The sequence below is a fragment of the Brachyistius frenatus genome, unplaced genomic scaffold, assembly GCF_029030835.1.
Source record: "Brachyistius frenatus isolate BFR_SWC_R1_liver_20210118 unplaced genomic scaffold, ASM2903083v1 Contig_39, whole genome shotgun sequence".
Lineage (NCBI taxonomy): Eukaryota > Metazoa > Chordata > Actinopteri > Embiotocidae > Brachyistius > Brachyistius frenatus.
This window is the reverse complement of record NW_027210638.1, coordinates 705,232-729,531: the sequence shown is the minus strand read 5'-3', so window position 1 is coordinate 729,531 and position 24,300 is coordinate 705,232. Positions and strand designations below refer to the sequence as shown.

Here is a 24,300-nt window from a genome sequence, read left to right as displayed (position 1 = left end):
TGTGGAGACATCCAACTGGATTTTGTGAACATTGTCAGGCACCAGAAAAACCTTCCTCCTGTAGAGGGCAGTAGGCATAATACAAACCAAGGACTCAAACTAACACCCAATAATAAGTGGGCTGTTCGATACTTGACAGTAGCATAAATCAATCTCGGGCTCTTGTTTCCAGGTCCATAAACGTGCAGCCTACAACAATTCTGTCGACAATTCTAAATATTTATAAATGTAGTGTTACTCAATGTGTTTTTCAAATACATGTGCGAAAGTATTTGCTTTCCTGTTTACGAATGAAATATTTGCAAGTGTAACGTCATTTATTTCCTCACACTAAATGAGTGAAGTTGCTGGAAATGGTAAAGTATGACATAAGATAATGTGCTTTGTATTGTTAATTTACTTATGAACGTGTGTGCCTATTCCCACATAATTCACCTCATTGTCGAGGTCTATTTTTCAATTTGTCATAGGTCAATTCTGGCAAGAAGTGTATTTTGAATGGACCCAGTATGACACTGAAAGTTGTTCCTCATACTTGTGCAAAGAAATGTTACCAATAATGCATTTATTGAAAGATGCAGGCTATTTCCATACTAGTTTTGTTTAGTCTCTACATCTGGCTTGATGTTTCTTCTACTGATCAGCAGATTTCCTTTAAAGTACCTATTTCACAAGAACATTAAACAGTTTTTGTTGAACTAATCTGTCTACTTAAAAGAATGAAAGGAGTCAGATCAAAATATTAAAACACCCTCCCCTTATTCTTACAGAAAGCGCACATTCAATTTGAAATAAATATATTCACCTTTATGGGATATAAACTAAGACTGGAAATGGAAAACACTTAAACACAACCGGTCTGAGCACCGGCCCGAACGCGCAGCCGGGTTTGTGTCAAAGTTACAGTGGGTAAAACACTTTGGGGAAACATTTGTACGCGGATGTTGGATGATGAAATGAGGGTGACGCAATTAAAGGGATTTAAAAACACGACCCGGCAAACCGATTTTCAGTTTCTCTCCGCGATCTCCCTCGATCGGGGGGGGGGGGGGAGGAGGAGGAGGAGGAGGAGGATGAGGAGGGGGGGAAGGGGAGGGGCTTCGATCTTATCAGCCGTGAGCAGCTCAACTGCACGCTTTACGCCTGCTATAGCAGGAGCAACTTTCTTGCTTCGGAAATGCCACAAGGAATTGCCCCTCCCATCGAGGAAGGAGGACATAAAAATCTGACGTCGTCACGGGTTGTGTTCTGGTAAAGGCAGAAAAGGTGCTGCTGCCAGACAGCAGAGCTAAAAAAAAAAAAAAAAAACGTCCCGGAGAATAGAACACCTGAAGCTGAGACATGCAAAGGTAAGAAGAAACACATCCCATTGTTGGTAACTCTCCTTGGGACATTTTTTTTTTTTAATAGATTATGGTTATGGTACTGTATTGTTTTGGGAGTGGATTTACGTGTATTGTGAACTCGTTTGTTCTCCGGATACTTTTCTATAATGCACTGAATAACTTTAGTAAAGTGAGCATGCGAGAGATTACAGGGTGCTGCCTGAGTATTGTCTTTTCTCTTTTTTTTTTTTTTTTTTTTGAATTGTCTGCAGAACGGATGAACACTGTACTGCGTGTGCTGTAGCTTTCGCCACGGAACTATGTCTCGCGTGTATGTGGTTAAGTCGCTTGTCTGTGTTTCCTGAATTAACAACACTGATGTATGGTGTTTCCCCTCTTCAGCCCTCCGAAGCCTCACTTCGCCAGCTGGCTCATAGAGCAGGTGGAGACGGGCCAGTACGCTGGCCTGCGCTATGTCGGCCAAAACAAGTTCAGAGTCCCCTGGAAGCACAACTCCAGGAAGGACTGCAATGATGAGGACAGTAAAATATTCCGGGTAGGTTTAATGGCCAATTCAACTTCCTCCTGTAATACTGGTGTTATCTGAAACAGTGTGAATATACGGGGTGTTGATATCTGCAATAAAACAATATTTGTGTTAATGCTGGATTGATTTAGAAAGAATGAAGGTACAACTAAGTAGATGCTTCAAACACTCCTTGCAGGGAAGTTTCTGTGGAAGATGGCAATAACAGCAGCTCTTTGCGGTTTCATTCATGTCATTACAGTTAGGGTGCTGATGTTTGGCAGGTGCCAGAGGCAATTATAGCATAGCAACCCCATTGATGACACTCTCACTTTACTTGAGTGACAGTAGAGTCAGAGTGGCAACAACAGTGTGCAAATGGGTAAAAGAAAACCCTGTGCTTGAGCATTTCCTTAAGGCTACGGCAAATTCCTAAAAGAAAATTTACATGTGAAATGCAAAGTGGCCTTTAGCCAATAAATGTCCGTCTGTAATCAGAAACTTCAGATGTTAGGAGGATGTAATGGAGTAAAAGGTACAATGTTTCCAACCGAAATGCGAAGACAGTCTGAAAAAAATGGACAGTACCTTAACGTATGTACAGTCCACCTTTTGGCTAACAGTGACTGTCATTTGTGTTTTAATTTCTCTGTATGTTGCTCACAGGCCTGGGCGGTAGTGAGTGGAAAAATCAGCGAGTTCCCCAATGACAAGGCCAGGTGGAAAACCAACTTCCGCTGTGCTCTGAACAACCTCTCGCGTTTCAAGATGATAAGAGATAGCTCCAAGAATTCTGACGACCCTCATAAAATGTATGAGATCATCAATATTGAATGTAAGATATCGGCCTACTAAATCCCGTTCTTCTGGCGTAGAACCATTTTTCAGTTGGAATGGAAACTCATTGAGGGTGTGTTTTGTTGATCTGCAGACAACTATGAAGGTCTGCCCACACAGAACTCCCGGGAGGATTCTGTCAAGACTCCAGAGATCTACAGCTCTCCCATCGAGTACTTCCCCTCAGGGAATGAGGTACACTATTGCCCAGAGCGTGCTTTCACTTCTGTTAATGTGTTTTATATCACAAAGGTTTTTTTTTTTTTTTGGCGTTTGCTTCCTTAAATATGCTAAAATACGTCTTTCTCTCCGAGCAGCAGAATCTGCTGACAGATTTCATGGCCATGGATCTCGGCAACCAACCAACAGGTAAAGTAAAAGACAGCACTGAGTGTTTATAATATCCTTCCCCCTTGTTTATTGTAATACAGGTTAAGTGAAGTTTAATCAGACTTTTATTGTCAAACAGAGGAGCAACCGTGTGCAGAGAACTATGTCCAGCTGAGTCAGGACGTCCTCGCACACTATCTCCCTGCAGCTGAGAACCAAGCCCAGCTTTTACCGGAGCAGCAAACCTACTACGAGGGTAAGTGCATTTATAGAAACTGAATAGTAGAACAATGTTGGCAAATGATTATCTGTTATTTCTGATTTTTTTTTTTTTTTTTTTACAGTAGATCCTGTGCCAGTCCTCAGTTCACCTCAGCCCCCAAATATATACGACCTGGAGATCTCCATCCACTACAGGAAGAGAGAAATGCTAAAGATGACGTTGAACGCTGCCCATCTCCAGCTCCACTACCAACAAGAGGCCCCTGAGTTTCATGGCTTCCATCTGTGCTTCCCCTCCACTGAGGGTCTGCTGGATCACAAACAGGTACATCATGACATCAGCCCAACATTTGATGTGGCTCACAAAAAAAAAATCATCATAAACTACTGTCAAACATTTATCCGGGCTAATAAAATAAGATTGACTTTGTCAATCCCACCGTGGGGAAATTCGGTCGTAATACAAACATTTCCTGATGTCTGAACATCAGCACTTTGGCATTTAAACAGGACTGTAAAAAGTTTGGAGTTTGCGCTCCATAAAGACCTTTGTTTCAAATCTTAAGGACACTTCTCCCCTTTTTAAACAAAATCCTGCTCTACGCCCTCCGGCTTTCTTATGTCAAAGTCTTTCTAATCACAACCTTCTTTACACCAGATTGATTACACCAACCGCATACTTGACAGCATCCAGAGAGGTCTGCTCCTGGAGGTACGAGACACTGGTATCTATGCCTGGAGGCAGGACAGGTGCCATGTGTTTGCCAGCACCAAGGACCCCAGTGTGGCTCATCCAGACCCAACAAAGCTGCCCCAAAACACCATGGTGGAGCTCCTGAGCTTTCAGAAGTATGTGAATGGTAGGTGTGGATCTTTGGTCTTTGTGTAAAACTACCACTGCCTTCTTGTTTAAAGACAGCATTAAGTTTACTCCGAAATAAATGGTTCCCTTTTGTGTCCGTCTCAGAGCTGAAACAGTTTAAGGAGAACAACGGTGGCTCGCCTGACTACATCATCAACATGTGCTTTGGAGAGAAGTTTCCAGATGGGAAAGCTTTGGAGAAGAAGCTTATAGTAGTGAAGGTAATACTCCTGCCTATTCCTTAAGCTTCACCTTAAAGACACACCCGGTATTTACTACTACAGCACCTGTCAGTTATGCGGTTCCTAAGTGTCTCTCTCCACCCCTGCAGGTGGTACCTCTGATTTGTCGATACTTTCACGAGATGGCCCAGATGGAAGGAGCTTCGTCTCTTCACAGCGCCAACATCAGCCTGCAGATCTCTCACAACAGCCTCTATGATCTCATCAACTCTTACTTTGCTCTGCCAACAGCTGAAGAGCAGTTACGGGATGCTGCGGCGCCTTTCCTGGGTCCGATTTGATATTTGATCACTCACCGGCCTCTAACAGGAACTATTTCAGCTAACAATGGGGCGATGCACCACTTCCTGCTCTAAGTAGACAATCAGGAGACCTGTTGAATGTGTTACAGTAGCTAAAGCATGAATGAACAGAGGTGGCTACTGCAGTCTGTTCTCGTAATGATCAACTATAACTCCATCTTCCTTTTTTTTTTTTTTTTCTTCATTGTCTCCTTTTAACTTAATGTCCATAATTGTCACAAACTGACACTTGCATCACTACACGAGTAGGTTAGGTTAGGTTAGGTAGTTACTTTATTAATCCCCGAGAGGAAATTTTTTAAATGTAGAAATAAGAGTAGAAATAGGCTCTTCCACTATTGAACTGTTATATTACTAAACTCACAGACAGAAGCCTATTTAATATGATTACTGCAAATATAAAATTCTTTGAATATATGGCATGGTTTATTTAATGCTATGTACGGACCTGACATGATGGTAAATCCATTTGAACTTGTTAAGTTTTTACCTATTGATCACATATTTATAGAACTTAAAAAAATTAAATAATGTATGTACAATGTAAGGTTTTCTTGCATGTCATAAAGCTTCTGTCTGTCTGTCTGTGAGTGAGTGAGAGTGTGTTTGTGTGTGTGTGTGTGTGTGTGTGTGTGTGTGTGTGTGTGTGTGTGTGTGTGTGTGTGTGTGTGTGTGTGTGTGTGTGTGTGTGTGTGTGTGTGTGTGATGAATTCTGTTTTACACTGTATTGTAATATTATGCTGGTCATCTTGCACTTTTATACTGAATAAACAAAACTTATCCCTGTGTTGAAATGTATGACTTCTAAATGCTGGAAAGTAATGTCCAAAGATCCATTAAAAAACAATTTAAAACAACTTTATGGTATAATCTACAGTTGTCTTAAAGCAACCTTAAGTTTTTAATATTTCTCCTGTGATAATTCTTAATGTTGGTACTCAAGTACTTGTATTACAGTGAGACAAATCCGTATTTATCATCAGTGATTTATTATTCGTGTTCCCTCTTAGAAACACCTGGCCTGTTTGATCAAGTAAATACAGAAAAAAAAAAAAACGAAAAAAAAACCCCAACATTTTACATACATTCAAATCACAAGAGCACCTATTTTCAGATTCTCCCCTTCCAAGTCCTTGGCTTAAAATGCCCAATTAAACGTGACAGCGTACAAGGCAGGTCCAACCACCCAACTTCTCGGTCTCTACAGGAGGCACACTAACTAGTGTCGACAACAAACTGAACGAGCAGGACTTAGTTTTTCGAGAATCTTTTTGTTCGAGAAAGCAATGCAGAGTAGTAAAGAATATCACCAAGAGTACGGTTTAGGCTGAAGACACGCTGTCAAAGGAGTCGTACTTAGTGCCCGAATTCATTTTAAGTATGTTTTGGGTGCGACCTGAAAGAACACATTTGTCATCTCTCATTCCCTCTGAGAGCCAGGTGAGAAGCCGAGTTTACACGTTATGCACTAAAAGATGCGCCCTTAAAATATCAGAAAAACGCAAGACCAGGTTTTTGTTGGTCAATAACTTTCTGCTTCCTCGCCAGCAACGCACCTGACCACACCTCGCGTCAAGATCAAAATGGCAATGGGTGATCCTGTGGGTGCAGGTACATTTACCATGTTTAAACAACACAAGCATCAGTCTGCCACTAGCAAAGACACCTGGTTTGCGCTTTAAATGTTCCCAATTAAAGTCATGTGTTTATTTCAATTATAACTCCATGAAAAAAAAAAATCCTGCAGCTTATGACATGTGTATTGCCTAGAAATCAATCTCACTAAACCATAAAATGATGCCGATAAAGTTATCTTAATATCAATAAAAATTAAGTACAAAAAGACAACTGAGTTTTGTAGTTAAAATGTTGAGCTGACAGGACAGCAGCAAGTTAGACAGTGACAAAATCTAGACGTCAACATTTTTGCAAGATAATGGGGGTTTGCAGGTTTGCCAATGATACATGGAGTTTGTATTATAATCCTTTCTGCTCAAAAGTAAAATCTGTATAATCTACTGTGGCGCTGTAGACTCCACTGCTTAAAAACAAACTTAATTGAATCTATCTTATTAGGGAAACGGTGCATCCTGTAAGTAATATTTTGTATTATTCAATTTACTCTTTTGGCACAAAAACGAAATATTCCCTGGTTCTATATAACCTGGATTTCCACATTTTTGTCACAGATTGAAAAAAAAGAATAATACTGAGATTAAAGGTTGTTGTTTTTTTCAAAAAAAAAAAAAAAAACCCCAAAACAAAACAAGTGCCTTCAGAGAAGAAGTTATTTGAAAAGAGTGACACTATTATTCATTTCCAACTACTGAACCACAATTCAGCTGCAGTACGCTGGACTAGATCTACACACAGAGATAAGAAATGTGGAAGACGGAGAACACAGGCTTTCAAATAAAAAACATAAATCCATCAACTCTATAAACGAGGACCACATACGTCAGTCATTCACAAAAGGCAACACAGATGAAAGGAGCAAACAGGTGGATATATCAAATCTATATTATTTACAACCAAATCTAAAATTGTTTCATTACTCTACTGATACATTTTCTAAAAAAAAAATTGCATAACAGTGTCTTTCTTTAATGTGACAAACTTCTTACATATGCATACCTTTACCGACACCACTGATAAATACCCCCTCCCTCCCACTGAACAAAAAATCCATAGAAAACTGAAAGCCCACTCCACGCTGCCTCCTCCCAGTGATATGCCTGTTAGTAGAAGCTACCTGATTTATCCCTCCATGGGAGGGTCTTTGAGATTTGCCTCTGTAAGGCGTGGCCTCAAAGTCTCCCGTTAAGTTTCTGAGCTACACAAAAAGACCCGATCTTGGCAGTGACAGTCCCAAGACACCAGTAGGTGCTGTTCAAGTCATCCATGAAGCAAGTTTGTCCTGAAAATACTATGACGATACAAGGCTTGACATTATAGAGAATGTCTTGTAACTGTGAGCAAATCTTAGGTGACCCTTTACACTTGGTATGTTAGAGAGTTTGAGATTACGCCAAGTGGTGGGACACAAAGTAAAACCTATCTGATGAACATGTGTTTGCTGCGGGTGTGACTGTCCTTGCCTGTAGTTCCGCCTCACGGACTGTCAGAGGTTGTCATTGCCTCAGTCTGTACTTCTGGCGCCTTCCCTAAATCCTCTCCTTTCCTATGTTTCCTAGCATGTTTGTATTTGTCCACGTATGCCTTGACCAGATTTCCCACTTTCACTGGGTTGATTTCCCCGCTCTTGCTGTGGCACACCTGGTGACCAAGAACAAAAGGATGATTACACACCGTAAACTGGTGACCTGATGAGGGGTTTTAAGGTGTTTGTCAATGAAAAACCTTCCAGGATCTTTTGCACCCACCTTCTGGACGGCTTTGCGTAGAATCTCCTTGTATTCATCCTTGTTGATGTCTCTCCTCTGGTAGAAAGGCTTGATGGCTAGCTTCACCTCCTCTATAGCTCTCTCCTGCATGTGAAGCTTCTTCAGATACTGCTGGAAGAAGTAAAAAAAAAAAAAAAAAAATGCTTACGTCAGGGTATCATTTTCAATAATTATATATTTACTCAAAACTAGAATGTGGCAACATACATTCCTTTTAGATCTAAAACACTTAAATGCCGTATTCACCTTGTCTTTCCGCAACAAATCATCATCCTCCGCCTCTCCTTGTGCGGTGGTTGAAAACTCTCCTGGGAACAGGCTTTCAGATCTAGAGGAGCCACTGAGTGGACCAACAGCTCCCTTCTTGGAGGGCTCACTAGCAGCTCCAGTGATGTCCTGTGAAGTCAAGAAAATTATACATGAACCAACACTCCAAAAGACATTACATGAACTGTCACATGACACAGAAAAACATTGAGGCTGTAAAGAAATTTAGATTTTGTGATATTTAGACATAAATGTATGTCACACGTGTTTATGTCACACTCAAAACACAAAACTACCCACATTGTAATTGGATGTAAACATGATGCTATTCTTCTTTGTAATATAAATAACAGGATAAGCTTGTCTGTGATATGTATAATGAACATTTGCATACACTATTTATCATTCATACACAAAATGTTTCAAATCACTAGTGTTATGCACCTTACATAGAGTTATACTTTATATTCCATGTCCATGATGGTGATTTAATGAAAAGGATTTGGCTTGAAAAGAGTGAACACATTCAACGTGTAAACACAGTTCTACTTTCGTTTCACCTGAAAACGCTTCAGTAGCAGTTTTAGTTTCAGTCACGTGCCTTTACCCTGACAACACCATTTCTCAATCTGGATAAACACTGCCACCCTCTTGTCACTATTGAAATGACTTGCTTGATGCATTTATGAGAAGATACCTAATGCAAGAAATACTATTGCTGCAAAGCAAAATGTCTCAGTCCTACCTGACTGGATGTCTGGACTGCCAAAGATGGTCTTCGCACTCCTTCCTGCTTCAGCTTCAGTTTGTACAGGGCCAGCTCTGTGTGGGGGGGGGAAAACAAAAAACAAAAACACATTTAGCTAAATCACAAAATGTGTGTGAGGACATGAAACTTGATCCCAATCAGTTTGAATAAATTACAGTTTAAATCACTCTTTACACTATACGCGCTTGTTAGCAGGATCTACTGATGTAATGTGAAGAGGCAACCGAACTCATGTGAAACAGTAGAGATAAAAAAAAATTTTAAAAACGTACTGCTTGCAGATTTCTGTGGCTGAGGCCCCTCGGGCTCTTGTATATTCCAGGTAACCCGTTTCACTTGAGTCTTGGATTTTGCTCCTGCTAAAGTCGATACGAGCTCCCCTTCATTCTTCCCTTGTTCCACTGCTTCTTTTTCCTGTTTGAGAGCTGAAACACTCGTCTCCGTTTGCTCAGACTTCACGTAAATCAGGTTGTCAAGCATCACATCCACATTGAAGTCCTCATCGGAGTCTGAGGGAGCTTCTTGTTTCACAGGGACAGTGTTTTGTTGTACGGCAGAGCCCAGTGACTCTGGATGAGGCTGAGAGTCCTGCAGCTTGTCTGCTTTAACAGGTGTAGTCAGTGGAGAAAATGAGGTGACGGGGGGAAAGGGGCATATCTCTGGGGAACCTGGCTCAGACTTAATTATGGGGATTTCACAAGGCTCAGTCTTAACGGGACATTTCATTCCCTCGTCTAAGTTTTTGCTTTCGGCCAAAGAAGGGGTGTCCGTTTCTTCTTTCTTAATTGGTTTAATAATGGGAGAATCTTCAAACATATCAAGAGATGCTTGTTTTTCTTTCTTGATTTCTTTTCCAGCCCTCGTCTCTTTTTTCACTTCTATAGTTGTAGCCTGGCTCTCTGCTCCGAGGTCTTTGCGTTCTTTTTTAACTTTGGTGGCAAAGGAACACGAAGCCAACTTCTGTATGTTTACTTTACCACCTTTGTCCTCCTGGATGGAGCTTCGAGTAACGTCCTTCTCCTTTTTCTTGTCCTGTACCCGCTTTGTGTCTTTGGAGGATGAAAGACACGACCCTGAAGCTTTCTGTGAACCTTTGGACAACCCTTCCTCTTTCCTTCTCTCTCTTGACCTGGATCTAGACCGGACTCTCCTTTTGTCTTTACATCGTGACTCCCCTTTGTCTCTGGAGGAGAGTGGTCGGCTGGGCTCTTTCCTCCTTTCCCTGGATCTGGACCGGGATTTATGATCCCTCGATGTAGATCTGCTTCTGGACCTGGAACGCGACTTCGATTGAGATTTAGAGCGAGAGCGACCACGTCTCTTGTCCTTCGACCCTCGTCCTCTCTCGTTGTCTCCGTCTCTGCCATCATTTCTCTCCTTGCTCCTTGGTTTATGCTTCTTCGTCCTTGAGGGCTCTCTGCTGCTAGAGCTGGAACAAGACCTAAAGTGTGCGCAATTACAAAGAAAACCTTTTTCAGATACACGGTCACATAGTAAGTACACGGTACATTTGAAAAAAATGTATATATTTACCGAGAGCTGCGTCTCCTCGTCTCGTCTTTGGATCGTGACCGTCGTCTTTTACTGCGCGCCCAGTCAGGAGAATTGGGCAGAGAGCTGTCTGACGTTGAATGTGGCAGCCTCCTCTCTCTCGACCGTGACCGCCTGGAACTCCTTTCTTTGTCTTTATCTCTTTCTTCCTTCCTGCCTCCCTGGCCTGAAGCATGACGATCTCCTCTCCTGCCTCTGTCTCCGTCTGAACTGCTAGAGTGTTGCTCCTTCACACCTTTGGAGGTTTTCTTCTTAGGGTCCAAATCTTGTACTGCGGACTTGGAACTTAAAGTTAAAGAATCTGATTTAGTTTCTTCCTTTTGTTTCTTCTTGGTGGCACCAGAGCTTGATGCCGATGAATCGTCCTTATTATTCGCGGAAGATCTGTTGGGAGTTGCAGCACACTGTCCGTTCTCCTCTTCTCGAGTCTCTCTCTCTGTCTTGAAAAGATCCAGGCTGTGATGAGCAGTTGGTGAGGTGTCTGCTGTCTCTGAATTCAAATGCTGAATACTTTTCAACCTGTCAGCACACCTTTCAGGTTCTTCTGCTTCATCTAATCCCGGTTCTTTCTTAACTTTAGTGGCAAGTAATACTGTCTGCCTCTCAGTCTTAATGTCTACTAATCTCGATTCATCTTCAACCTTCACATGGCGCTCAGAGTATCTGACTTCCTGCGATATGGCTTCCCAATCTGTCCCTGGTTCTTCCTGTGATACCTCAGTCTCCTGTGTTTCAGTTTTCACCTGCACCAGGTGCTGCCTGCTTTGCACTGAGACCTCCTTGTTTCCTAAACCAGGATCCCTCTCGTCTTGTGTGGCATTTCGAGAGCTGCTATCGAGACTTGTGCTCTCGGCTTCGTCACCTGAGCTGCTTGAATCTGACAGAGTTGGATTAAAGGGATCATAAATATTATTGTCTTGATCCTTGCTGACCAGCGTACGTGATGCCAGCAGCATTTGTTTATCCCTGTGCAACTGTCTTTTCCTAGATTCATTTTCCTTTTCTCTCCGGCGTCCCTGCACGATGCCGCCACTCGCGGTGGATGATGTAATGCTTAGTCGCCTTGATTGCCAAGAGTTCCCACTGGAGTTTATGCGGAAGCTCACTGTTGATGAAGATGAGGAGGATGAAGAATACTGTGGCTGGCTGGTAGGGGAGCCGGTGGAGGAAGAGGAGAACGAGTTGGAGAAGGCGGACGATGAGTTTTCTCCGTCAGGCCTGTGTCTCTGGGCCTGACGGTCAGCCTGGCCCTTTTGCTGGTCGACGCTTTGCTGCCTTCCTTTGTCCCCAGAAAGGCTGTTCATGCCTGTTTCAAGCATGCCGTAACCATTACTATTAGTACTAGAATTAATACTACTTCCCCTACTACTACTGACTCTATTACTGCTACTACTGCCATCATTTGTGACACCGCTGCTCTCCCTTTTGATTTTGGGTATCCTCGGAAGCACTGACACATCTACCCACATGGGCTTTGTAGGTGCCTTTTTAGGTTGGGATTGTGACGGAGCCATTCCCTTGCTCTTGGAGAGGGAGTCCGGGGTGAAGTGGACAGATGACGAAGTGGCTTCCCTCGGGGCTACGACGCCATTGCTTCCTCTGTGATCAGCAGATGGGACGGGTCTGTTCGAACAAGGGGGCTGCAAACTGGGATGCCCTCTGGGTGGTAAATCAGGAAGGGGAGGCGGTTGTGTGTGGATGGCTGATGGTGGCGTGAAGGGGGGTAAGCGAGACGAGCTCTGGGACAAAGGTCTGTTTGCAGAGCTACGAGAGGATCCTGGTAGATCTGCAGTGTACTGGACAGGCAGAGAACTGTCTCCAGGGGTGGGGGACATTCCTGGGTTTATGAAGGTGCTGGCATCTACTGAGCTGCTGCTTTTGCTGCTACCTGGCATTAATGCGGATGGCATCACTGTAACAGAGGAAATGTACAAACAAGAAGCATACATGAACAAGTGGAGTAATACAGTGCTGTTGTGTTCTTGCACAGAAAAACAAAATCTCCTAAATTAGTGTTCGAACATATGAACAGTAAATGTGCTAACAAATTATAGCATTATCACAGTATTTTTTTTAATAGTAAGATTATTAATAACATGTACTTATTTAGGGGAGCAAGTCTACCTTCTCCATTCAGCTTGTGTAGCTGCAAATGCTCAAATAAATACTATCTAGGTCATAAAAGAAATTGCAAACAAATGTAGGACTGAAAATCACGTTTAGACTTTGGAATATGAACAGTAGATCTTCACCTTTAATGCCTTCAGGATCCAGTCAGTACAGATTACACTTTCTCACACACTGTGCAACACATCACAGTGTTGGGGGAAAACAGAAGTTGCTGATAGTAACAGACTCAATCAGCTGTGAATGAGTGAGAAATAATTCACTGCCAGGAAGCACTGCTGGCCTCTTCTCTCATCAGATTGAAGATAGTTTAAAGTTTGATATTCAACAGTGGGGCTCAATGGAAATCTATTTCAATAGCACCTACTTCTTAAATGAGAGGTAAGAACGTTGCATGTCAAATTGCTGCAGCTACAACATCTGTAAATCTCAATTTTAAGGCTGTCTCTAAAAAAATATGCCACGCACATTTACCTGGCTTTATAGCCTTCAGGGTACCATCTCGATTAATGACGACATCAGAGCTGTCCATTAAAAGCATGCTCTGTCCCGACAGGATGCTGCCCAGCAGATCAGGCACCGGAGCTGCCTCCACAACGCCACCTGACGGAGGAACGTCCATGCTCCTCCTGGTATAGCACAGAAAACCTTTAATGACATTTCTCATGTGTTTATGAAGGTAAATCTACATCATACCTTACAATTATGAGATATACTTTACCGCAGTAGTTTGTTTCTCTGTGTTAGGTTTTTCTTCCTTCAATTTCCTTTATTATGATATTCATTTCTTTACTGTATCTCAAAATTGAAAGTTTTTTAACTTATTTATTATTACTGATCGACTGGTGGATTTCTTTTTTTTTTTTTTTGTGCAAGTGGGTGGGAAGGGGAAGGATGGTGGAAACTCGGGCATTAAGGGACTGGATACATGAACAATCCTTCATTCACAAACTATGCTGCAGTAATATTTATAATACTTTTTTTTACATTACATCTTTCTGTATCACAGAGGTTGGGAACTACACGTGTGCGGTGATTCATGCATACGCAGTGACATCGTTGAAGACACAGTGGGATTCTTTCACGCATTGCTAAGCCGAGTCAAAAAGCATTTTGCCCAAATAGCTATGAATCTAATACGGAATCATTTTAATCATCTTAATAAACAGTCCTGCACATCAGACCACAAACAGGATGTTACCTGGAAAGGCTTGCAGTGACTGGTCGAGCCACAGGCTGGTGAGAGCGAAGGGCAGATCGAGAGATCCCTCGTCTCTTGGCCTCCAACAGCGATGTGACGTGAGCCTGCTGTTCTTCCTCCTCACTATTAAACACCAGAAGTCACATAATAGAATAATAATAATAATTTTACATACATATGTAATAATACATAATAATTCACTGCTTAATAAATCAGCACCGAATATGTTCAGTGACATTGAAGGCTGACATTAAAATATACACTAACCACACATGCTTTACACCTAAATAGATCATGTTCTGTATATTTTGTGGATTATTTGAAAGTGAAGCTACCAAAATGTGTCATTTCAAATTTTTTTAAAGTGCTTAAATAAAAATAGCAAATGTATTTGTTTTACTTTTGTTCGATTAGAAAAACAAGTTGCAACTCACATCTATACTGTGGAACATCAAAGCAGGGCACATATTGGGTTTAGGGGAGCTCAGTAGATAAATATGCTGAAGAAATTGACAGCATGGAATCGTTTTACATAATCACATGATAAGAAGCCTTCTTACCGATCTGTGAAGGGATCCAGGTCAAACGGATCTCCGTAGATGGAAAGGGATGCAGCTCCTATGTCAGCACGCATGTTGCTTAGCGTGTGCTCGGATGGCCGGTACACGGTAGGAAGGGAGGAGCTCTTTTTGTCCTTTACAATACCGAGATTATTAGCGATACGGCTTCGAGGAGTGGCTGTCTTTCTGAACATCTGGAGGGAAAACATGCGAATCGAGTTTATCTACAGAGAAAAGCAGAATGGAACTACAAGTGGAATGTGGTGTCGGATACAGAGAGTGAACACTCACCAGCTTTTTCTTGGATTTAGTCCTCCTTGCTTTCCGTCTCCTCCTCCTGACTCCTGTAGTTGCCACTTTACCGTTTTTACCCTTAGCAGAGGGCGTCCTCTTACTCCTCCCTTTTCTGCGCTTCACTGTTTAATTAAACACTGAAGTCACCCACTCATCACAAACAAATCACCGTTAAGGCCTATTGCTTCTCCTTGCACTGTATCTGTAAAGGTGTGTCCTTGTGTACATTCTGACGCTACTTTCAAATGTCTTAGACATTCGTATGTGTGTCGTGACTTACCAGTCCTGCGTCTGCGTCTCGATGGGACACTGGTTGTGAAGTCCCGTATGTACACAGCCGTGTTGAGCCCCGCCACCACAGCGTTAATAGTGTCATCCAGCCAAGTGGACTGTATCAGATATGTGGGAGCCAGCTGGTAAGAAAAGGTCTGTGTTACTTTGCTGGTTTGCTTTCACAAACCACAACTCCCAAACATGCACTGCTCCTTAACACAAGCGTCAATCACCAGTTAACTAGAAAAAGAGCAGTAATGATTTGTCAATTACCGATTAGTTGGTCAACAACAAAAAAAGGAATCACCGAATATTGTTATAATCAATCAATCCCCAAAAAACGGTCTGATTTCATCTTCGTAAACGTGACTAATGCCCCCGTTTCCATTTGGCTACATCAATCCAGACATTTCCGGCCCGGCCGTGACCAGATCACAAGTGGCCAGCAAAAGCACCGGTGGAAACGCACTCAGGGCGCATTGAGATCAGGTCTGTTCAGGCCGCATTCGGAGGTGTCCTGGCACACGTGGCCACATTCGTTCAGCAGTGGAAACGCAGTGCATCCTCAAGACCGTCCACTCAGCTGACATACTCGGAATATCAATAAAAATATACGCAGCTCCACGTTCCTGTGTTCGTAGCTATCTGACCCGGTGCGCCGATGTGTTACTGTCACGTTACAGCAGGGTTTTTTTTTTTCCCCGTATTTTTATGTGACTATGTCCTTGATAATAAACTGAATATCTTTTGAATGTTAACTGTTGGTCAAGACAAAACAAGACATTTTAGGCAGCCCATTGGGTTTTGGAAAACCATCCACCATTTTCTGACATTTTAAAGACCAAACAGCTACACAATTAAACAAGAAAACAATTAATAGATTTATCGAAAATGAAAATAATTGTTATTTGAAGCCCTAAATAGAACAAACGTCAAACACAAGGCATTTTTTTCTGCAGCTGTAGCACTGAAGTACTACATACAGATATACCACTGAATCAAAAAAGAAGTCATTAATGTTACCAGCGAATTTAGTGCACACAACAACAAACTTTGTTGCACAAAAATACATTCAACAGCAATATCCAGCCTTGCTCATATGCAATGGAAGTGAGTTAGGAAATAAGCCAAAACAGAAGCATCACGCCTCATGCCAAACCTGCGACGTGCGTGCCTGTGTGATGCGATGTCGGTTGACGTTGGCTCGAACCCTCTCGCTCTGCTGGGTACGAGCGATGGCTCTGGTGGGACCTGCGGCACGGGGCTGCGATCGGCTGGTGGCAGGACGGGCGGTCGAGGGGAGGCTGCCTGTATCACTGAGCTCCTCGGCTGAACCTCCTGAGGCAAAAAGAGTTCCAAGTCCGACTTGTGAAAGGAAGCTTATGAGTGTTGACAAGGATCAGAATTATTAAAGATGGCCACTTGTGAAAGAAGGAATTAGGTGTATATATTGTTTTGATATGAATTCATTTGAAATACATTTTTCATTGATGCACAAAAGGACAATCAATTTTTAAAAAATAACATAAAATGCAGCATATATCAAATATTGTATTTCACAAAATAGAAGATTTCATTTACAGTTGCTTATAGGTTTTTTTTCTGTCCGAAAGGGACCACTGGCTACACAAGTAAAACATATTTTAGCTGGCAAATAACTTAAGGGCTTACTCAAGTGACGGTTGTTGGCTTCACACTCAGGACAGAACCATTCCTCCACAGGAACAGCGTCAAGAGGAGGCGTAAGGCATTCCATGTGATACCTGTGGAACAAAAATGCAATGAAAAAAACAATAATGACAGCAAGTTTTGAGGTGTTACAAAATGCCAAAACAACCAACTAAGACAGGTATTATCAGTACAATAATATAGATAGACAGACAGGCAGACAGACAGATAAATACTTTATTAATCCTGCAAGGGGAAATGTTGTCGTTACAGCAGCGGCATGTACAGGGCAAAGCAATAAATTACAGAATATAAACTAGCACTAGTAAAAATATAAAATATAAAAATATAATATATATATAATAATATCTATCTCACCCTGCATCACAGCTGTCGCAGAGCAAGAGGCGGTCCTCCCGGTCACTGCCCCCACACACCTCACAGTTGGTCTGCTCCAGGTCCAGATCTACTGTTTCTTCTTGACCTTCCTTCACAGGCTTCTGCACTGTTACCTGAATGAAGCAATCATCATAAAGTTGACGCGAGACCATCGTATACCGAGATAATAATTGTTCCGTGGCTGATGTAAGAATGAACACACTCACCATTTTCTTTACTTTGCCTCCATAGCATTTCCTTAGGTATATGCTGTTAAAGGCAATACGGTCTACAGGGCACGAGTTGGCATTCTAAATAGTAGGGAAGAAAAACATTTCAACTGAGCGATTACTCCTCCTTTACCACAGATACTTAATGCAGACAAAAATACTAATTATGGAAAATACGAGACACTCTTCAACAGAGTGCTTTCTCCCTGGATTCATACAACGTGAAGTCAGACCCACCTTGGCCCATGCAAGGATGCAGTCGAAACAGAAGTAGTGCTCACAGCTCTCTGGTGTTGCAACGGGTTGGCTGTTGAATGAGTTCAGGCAGATGGGACACTTCTCCGTGTCCTCATCTGAACTCATCCCTGCAAGGTCAGCAGAGGTTGTTCCCCCGAACGCTCCATCCTCAGGTTTTGCATCTTCCTCCTCTTCCTCATCTAATAACAGTAGGTAGAAATACACTCTGTATGTACTGTACAAAATGTATCTATAGAGGACATTTCACCATAACACAAAGTGGTATGCGAATAGTAAACTTCATTACACATCGTAAGTGTAAAGTGTCTCACAGATGCTGATTTTTCCTCCTTCAGCTCTACAGGAAAATTCAGCCCTGTTAAATTACAAAAGTCCCAGAGTTGTATAGAGTGAATCAAAGCACCTGCAAATTAAGAACTCACAGTGTACTAATTACATAAACCTTAATCAGAGAAACTAAGACGTTGCACCACTTTAAAAAAAAAAAAAAAAAAGATAATGTTAAACAAGAAGCAAACCCCCATCATCTTTGATAATATAAATAATAATGCATTCCAGAGTCACTCCTACCATCCTCCTCCTCCTCCTCCTCATCATCATCATCTTCTTCTCCATTTGCGTGATCTTCCTCTTCTTCCTCACCACTGTCTGATTCTCCCCCCTCAGACTCTTCAATGTCATCCGAGTCATCTAAAAGGAAAAATTATAATACAAAAAAAAAAAAACAGACAAAATGCATGTGGTTTTAATAGCATGTTTGAAACCGTACTCTTATGCAAGTACGTGACATTTTGTGAAACAGTGAGATTGTTCACACCCGACATTATGCGTCTTGGCACCAAAAGCTACATTCAGTATTTCAATAACATGTCCCATACATACTGACTAAATAATCTGACTGTGCAATCTGGAGCAGATCGGATCTGGAGGCACCCCGGTACTTTTAGCTGATCACTTGAGATCTAATCGCTGGGGACAGATGTAAATGCCAGAAGTGCACAGTGGACTCAATCAAAGCTCCACGACCTTACAGATGACTCACCGGAGATGACCCACAGGGCAGCTCTTTTCCCTTTACTGCTGGATGCTCTGCGGTTGATCAGCTCGTCTTGGCTGTCGTCTTCATCCATGGCTGAACATCAGAACAACTTCTGACAGCTTTTTGCTCTCCAAATACTCTGAAGATGAAACAGAATTGCAAGAACAGTGTTTTTAAAATTTAAAATAAAATAAAAGCAGGGGATGTTTGATTGTTTTTCCTCTCTTTCCTACTAATTTTGGGGGACCGTGACTCTCTAAAAGGAATGACACATGATTCATTTCTGCAGAAAGGGAGCATGAACATCAGCCATGTGCTCGCGGTTCAAACGGGCTGCAGCTACAACAACAACAAAGAAGAAGTGAAATATTACGTCAAACGCGATTTTCCGAATAACCACGAGTGACAACGTTTTAACCGACAACATATTACAACTACAACCGGGACAGGAAATGTCTTGACACCAGCGAGCAGGCTGCACACTAGGCGAAGGGCTACATTTGTAAACAAAGAAGAAACCTCGGCACCAAACGGAAGCGTTTTCCTCTTATGCCTCGTTCAAAACACACACACACACACGCAGCGCAGATGTAGATATCCATATTTATACGTACAAAACCTGACAGAACATGCAGCGACGCCGCACCGCTGCTCTTTGCTCCAAAAAAACCCACAAAAACCCACAAAAAAAACCCCGACGCTAGCTGGTAACGTTAGCTCCGGAGCAGCGCGGTAGCTCCAAAATTAGCGCACGTCAACTACGAGCTCGTTTAAACTTGCGAGCTGCAAACACCGCGGACACGAGTTACCGACACAAACCACCTCCTCCTCCTCCTCCTCTTCCTCCTCCTCCTCCCCCCGCGCTGCTGCGATGTCCGCGGTCATAAACATTTTGGAAGTCATTTCAAACCTACCCTGATTCAAGTAGTACGGCGGGGTGGAGGTGGAGGGGGTGGAGGGTGGAGGGGGTGGAGGGTATATGTTTAGAGGGGTTTAAAGCCTGCACCGTTGCGTTGAGTGACACCGCCGGCTGGACGAGTTTACGGAAATGGCCGAGTGGACTCCGACGAACGTGACTCTTAAAGAGACAGTGTCCATTTATTTACGATTTATTTTTTATTATTTTTTTCATAGACGTTGAAACAGTACAGTGGAAAACAGTATTTGCAGCATGCACGTGGGTTTATTAAATTATTATTTTTTTTAAAGTAATTTAAAAAGTGTCATTCGGGAACTATTGTCAGAAACCTGGACCCAGCAGGCCTGTTGATGGGACTAGGTAGGTAGTTACTTTATTAATCCCCAAGGGAACCTTTTTTGTTTTTTTCGCTACAGCAGCATACAGGAAGCAATAAGATAATAATAGAATAATAAAAAGCAATAAAATAGCAGTAAAAAAAATGTTAAATATAAAATGCACGGTATATACAGTGAATCTATATATCTATATATATTATATACAAACAACCAAGAAACACAGACAACAGTGTTATTGTTGTGTGATGGATTTTGCCAGAGGTGAGTTATTGTACAGTCTTATTGCAGTGGGCAGGAATGATCTCCTGTATCTGTCCTTGTGACAGCGGAGCTGGAGGAGTCTTTTGGAGAAAGTGCTCCTCTGTCCCTGCAGCAGGTGGTGGAGAGGGTGGTCAGGATTATCCAATATGGATAATAGTTTGTTCAGCGTCCTCCTCTCCACCACCTTTTCCAGGCTGTCCAGTTTGTAGCCAATGATGGAGCCTATCATCAGTCAGCATTCATAACCTGAATGTAGACCTGGTTTGAGACTATGGGGAATTTTTTTTTTTTTTGCTTTACTACAGTCAGTTGTGATCTATTTGTTTTGGTGGCTGTGTTTCGAAAAAAACATTAACATTTTATTTAAGTTATATGGAAGATATTTCAATTAAAACTGTAAATGTAATCAGTGTTCAGTAGGCTACTATTGTACTGTAGCCTACTGCCTATTTAAATGTATTCTTTCATAACGGTTCAGCTTTATTTCCCAGTAACAGTTAAAGTAAAAGTAATCATTGCAAAAAGTAAGTGAGTAATTATTATTATCATTTATGTAAGTTACTAAGGTAACGATTTTACTATTTCCATTTGATGCTACTTTATACACACTTAACTACATTTCAGATGGAAATATTGAAACTTTGTTCTCCACTACATTTATTTCTTCACTTTTATTACTTTCAAAATGAAGATTTGACACAATGGATAGTATAGCAAGCTTTTAAAATACAACACATTGTTAAATATTAAACCAGGGCTGTTCAAACTTTTTGGTGTCTAACGTTTTTTTTTTTTTTTTTTTTTAAAGCGGTGTGTAGTAGTCAGGGTCACATTTCAGATGTTTAGGAGCTCCACTATATTGTGATTTATTTATTTTTTCCTTCTGAACGTCTCACAGGATTTCATTCCAATAAATGTTCAAATGATCCAACATCTCACCAAATATCAAAGATTAGAGAAAATGTACCAAACCTGAAAACAGAATCAGAACTTTGTTTTTTCCTTCTTTCCTCTCCCAGTAATCATCTGATAAACTCTCAGATGCATCTGCTGTGCATGTGTATAAAACTAAATATATAAAGGACTTCAAACGAGCTCCACCAGCAGCGGCTACGACAGTAACCTGCTGCTTACACAGTGCTATTTGCACGCGCTTCACCATTAATAATCTAATGATGTCATATATAATGATATATCAGTCAGAGGGTTCTACTATTGTAAGAGGTCTGTATTATTACCTGGAGTGCAATAAGCCACAAAGCTGTCAATACAACATCCCCTGTCGCCCTCTAGTGGCAACTCTAAATTGACAACAAAAAAAAAATCAGATGTTACATAATACAATGTATAATCCTGATTCGCTACTTTGTTGCTGTCGTATCCTGGCTGTGAATAACCCAACAGGGTTTTGACAGCCAAAAAAAAAAATGGTCAGAAAAAAAACCCCTTCAAAACCTATAAATTGTTTGATAATATATTAAGAGAGAACATAATGTTCCGGATGACAAATTGACAATGGGGTCAATTACATGAAGTTCAGTGTAGCTCGAAATAACAAAAGGAGATTTCGTTGCCTCAGGGAAAACCTGATACGTTGATATTTTCATATCCACGCTATATATTATGTATCCATACGATATAGGATGATTATAACTATTTACGATCTAAATACATTTACGTCCAACTTGTTTTTAACGCGATGTGATGTGTGGCAAAACTCGTAACAAAGGCTGGTTTTTAAATTCAAATGATGTTATACAATCTGTTAATGATTCCGGGGAGTGCTAAACTAAATAATTGAGTGTTCATCATCGTCCCCCTCCTCCCCCTCCTCCTCCACCTCCTCTTCCTCCTCTTCGTCATCAGCAGATCAGACTGTCATGCAGCCTCCTTGGTACGTGCACGGCTACACTCTGCTCATGGCAACACTGTACACAAGTAAGCCGAGTTCAACCACTTTTCGCACCGGAGGGGTAGCGGCGTCCTTTTATCAAACCGACTCAAAGTGCGCTCGTGCCACACCTCCGGTAGCAGCTGCCGCGTCACACGGCGACTATTTAAGGGCGACGAGACGGCGTGTCGCGTCGGTATTTGCGGTAAATAACGGCCCGGGATAGGAAACTGTTCACAACATAAATGGTTCATTCCTAATGTACGACGTGCAAAACTGAACGCGCCGCACCCCAACTATAACACTACAGATGAACTGGGCGTGCTGGTCAAGTACAGCCCGCCTTCCCGTGGTCTTGATTTGCGAATCAACCATTATGGGCGGGGCGGTCAACTCTAACTCGGACGCCTATTGGCGCCGGACAGTGTCAATTTATGTTTTTTACATTTGCATAACCAGGTCGGGTTGCAGACGCATGAGAGTGGGCAGGGTAGGGGTAGTGCAAGTGGAACTGAACTTCTGTGGCGATGTAGGCAACACTATATTCCTAAATGCACCCAACTTTAATCATGCATTGAGATTTCTTTCGGAGGAAAAAAAAACAAAAAACATTTGGATGTTTGGATGTGCGGTTGACACCGACACGGACCTATGAGCCAAAATGAAAATATTTTCTTCCTTAAAAATTATTCCAAAAGAAAACTTGAGACTGGGTAAGTAGCTCCCTTTATCTTCCACTATTCTTTATTCAGTCTGTACGGTGTGGTTATCAGGCCGCATCCTATATTTCATCGTCTACTAAATTTATTTACACTTGTCAGATTTTTTTTATTTTTTTTGGTGGAATAATTATTTATGAACTTTTTCGTGCCAGTTATAATGGAAAACGTGGTAATACACACCAGCTATGTCGGTAGTGTTAATCTTTACATCGTGGACAGGAAGCCAAGTGTTATTTCTTATCCCGACGTTCATTACACTGTTGTGACAATAAAGGATTTCAGATGTTTTGTCGATTTTAATTGAATTATTATATCATTTTGTGTTCTGTGGATTATTATAAAGAGTGCACTTTTCTTTACATCGGTGATGTACATATAATAGCAAACTCCCCCGTGTTGATTATTTATTGCACAGCATTTCTCTGTGTTACTCCACAGATTTTGTGCGCTTTAAGGTTTTCAGTGTAACGCCTGAGATCTAAAAGCAGGTAAGCCACTGACTAACGCACATTGTGCCAGATGCCAGTTCCACTGTGCGTGTGACAGCGGCTAACCTGGTTTTGGGAATACCTCTTAATTTTCGAGTCCCAGCCGGACCAGACAGGCACCCATCAGCAGGCAGTCCCTGATCACGTCCCGTGCCAGTGCCGGGACAGGCCTGCTCGACATGAACGCCGTCCCAGTGGTCTACGTGTGTACTGTACTCTACTTCCTCCTACTGTACGGTCACATTGTGCCTAATTTAGGACCGGTGGCATTTGCATCGCCACCTATGGAGCTGAACTCTCCAACGCCGCGTCTAGTGAGGCTTGCTGGTGAGTGTTTTGTTTCAGTTTCTGTTTCATCCGCCTGGTTTAGATTATCTTCATGCGCAGTGGTTTCCACTTCGAAGTCAGGGGGCCTCCACGGGTTCCTGAAGAGGGTCCCAGGGGCCCTCGAGCAAAAACGACCATCACTTTCAAGACATTGAACTTAGTTTCAGGACAAAATAAATGTAGTAATGTTCCCAGCCCTTTGCTATAATAAAAGCACATTTCCAGTTTATTATTAACTCACATGTAGCAGCACAAAACCGAGCTCCATGTAAGAAATCATAAATTGTATTGTATGTCTACACTTTGTACAATGAATGTTTGTAAGGACCTAAAGTGAGAAGTAAAGTTTCTGCGCAAATAAATTTGGTTTTGTTTTGCATTTCTTGTTTTGCATTTCTTGGTAGAAGAGAGGATGTTTTATTCCCATCAGTGCATTTATGACTCTTTGTGACACAGAGGAATAGATAAGTGCGGTATGTCAGACTCATTAACTTGTGGACCCATTAATCATTGCAATGTGGGCGTGCAGATGCTCACTCTCATCCACATCAAGGCCCTCCGTTCCCATTCACCCTCTGACCGTCATAAATATGTATTGATCCTTTTTTTTTTATTATTATTATTATCTAATATCTATTTTATCTAAAAGCTTTGTGTCCCATTGTGCATTTAAACCAAAACCTTCCAAA

The 24,300-nt window shown here is 41.8% G+C and overlaps 2 protein-coding genes and 1 long non-coding RNA gene across 7 annotated transcripts; 2 read left to right on the top strand and 1 right to left on the bottom strand.

The window, feature by feature from the left end:
* The first annotated feature begins 1,155 nt into the window (after positions 1 to 1,155).
* irf7 (interferon regulatory factor 7) lies at positions 1,156 to 5,434 on the top strand. Of its 2 annotated transcripts, XM_069701914.1 has the most exons (10): positions 1,156 to 1,349; positions 1,728 to 1,881; positions 2,518 to 2,686; positions 2,783 to 2,883; positions 3,006 to 3,057; positions 3,158 to 3,274; positions 3,363 to 3,565; positions 3,899 to 4,100; positions 4,208 to 4,323; positions 4,434 to 5,434. In XM_069701914.1, the coding sequence occupies exons 1-10, from the start codon at positions 1,342 to 1,344 to the stop codon at positions 4,623 to 4,625; spliced, it is 1,314 nt and encodes a 437-aa protein (XP_069558015.1). In that variant the 5' UTR covers positions 1,156 to 1,341; the 3' UTR covers positions 4,626 to 5,434. The 2 variants fall into 2 exon arrangements, with proteins under 2 accessions (XP_069558015.1, XP_069558016.1); XM_069701915.1 differs by lacking the exon at positions 4,434 to 5,434 and having other exon boundaries at positions 3,899 to 4,089; positions 4,208 to 4,317.
* A 181-nt stretch (positions 5,435 to 5,615) lies between these two features.
* Positions 5,616 to 19,621, bottom strand: phrf1 (PHD and ring finger domains 1). Of its 4 annotated transcripts, none has more exons than XM_069701893.1 (19): positions 19,580 to 19,621; positions 18,669 to 18,804; positions 18,191 to 18,316; positions 17,606 to 17,805; positions 17,366 to 17,449; positions 17,139 to 17,272; positions 16,764 to 16,855; positions 16,252 to 16,430; positions 15,100 to 15,232; positions 14,817 to 14,941; positions 14,526 to 14,719; positions 13,966 to 14,088; positions 13,239 to 13,393; positions 10,620 to 12,549; positions 9,359 to 10,527; positions 9,063 to 9,139; positions 8,297 to 8,446; positions 8,030 to 8,161; positions 5,616 to 7,922 (listed from the first exon to the last, which is right to left on the bottom strand). In XM_069701893.1, exons 2-19 carry the CDS (start codon positions 18,754 to 18,756, stop codon positions 7,758 to 7,760), a joined length of 5,256 nt encoding a protein of 1,751 aa, XP_069557994.1. In that variant the 5' UTR covers positions 18,757 to 18,804; positions 19,580 to 19,621; the 3' UTR covers positions 5,616 to 7,757. The 4 variants fall into 4 exon arrangements, with proteins under 4 accessions (XP_069557994.1, XP_069557996.1, XP_069557997.1 ...); XM_069701895.1 differs by having other exon boundaries at positions 8,030 to 8,158; XM_069701896.1 differs by having other exon boundaries at positions 18,197 to 18,316.
* Positions 19,622 to 22,585: 2,964 nt separating this feature from the next.
* On the top strand, positions 22,586 to 23,990 carry LOC138622779 (uncharacterized). Its single transcript, XR_011311038.1, has 2 exons — positions 22,586 to 22,787; positions 23,235 to 23,990. It is a non-coding gene; the product is annotated as an uncharacterized lncRNA (long non-coding RNA).
* The last annotated feature ends 310 nt before the right edge of the window (positions 23,991 to 24,300 follow it).

Coding starts and splice junctions, on each gene's coding strand:
- irf7 (XM_069701914.1), top strand. Junction 1,882..2,517: donor AGGACAGTAAAATATTCCGG/GTAGGTTTAATG, acceptor TGTTGCTCACAG/GCCTGGGCGGTAGTGAGTGG. Junction 2,884..3,005: donor ACTTCCCCTCAGGGAATGAG/GTACACTATTGC, acceptor CTCTCCGAGCAG/CAGAATCTGCTGACAGATTT.
- phrf1 (XM_069701893.1), bottom strand. CDS start 18,756: ATGGATGAAGACGACAGCCAAGACGAGCTGATCAACCGCAGAGCATCC. Junction 17,806..18,190: donor GGAGGAGGAGGATGGTAGGA/GTGACTCTGGAA, acceptor TACTGTTATTAG/ATGAGGAAGAGGAGGAAGAT. Junction 17,273..17,365: donor GAGGCAAAGTAAAGAAAATG/GTGAGTGTGTTC, acceptor TGCTTCATTCAG/GTAACAGTGCAGAAGCCTGT.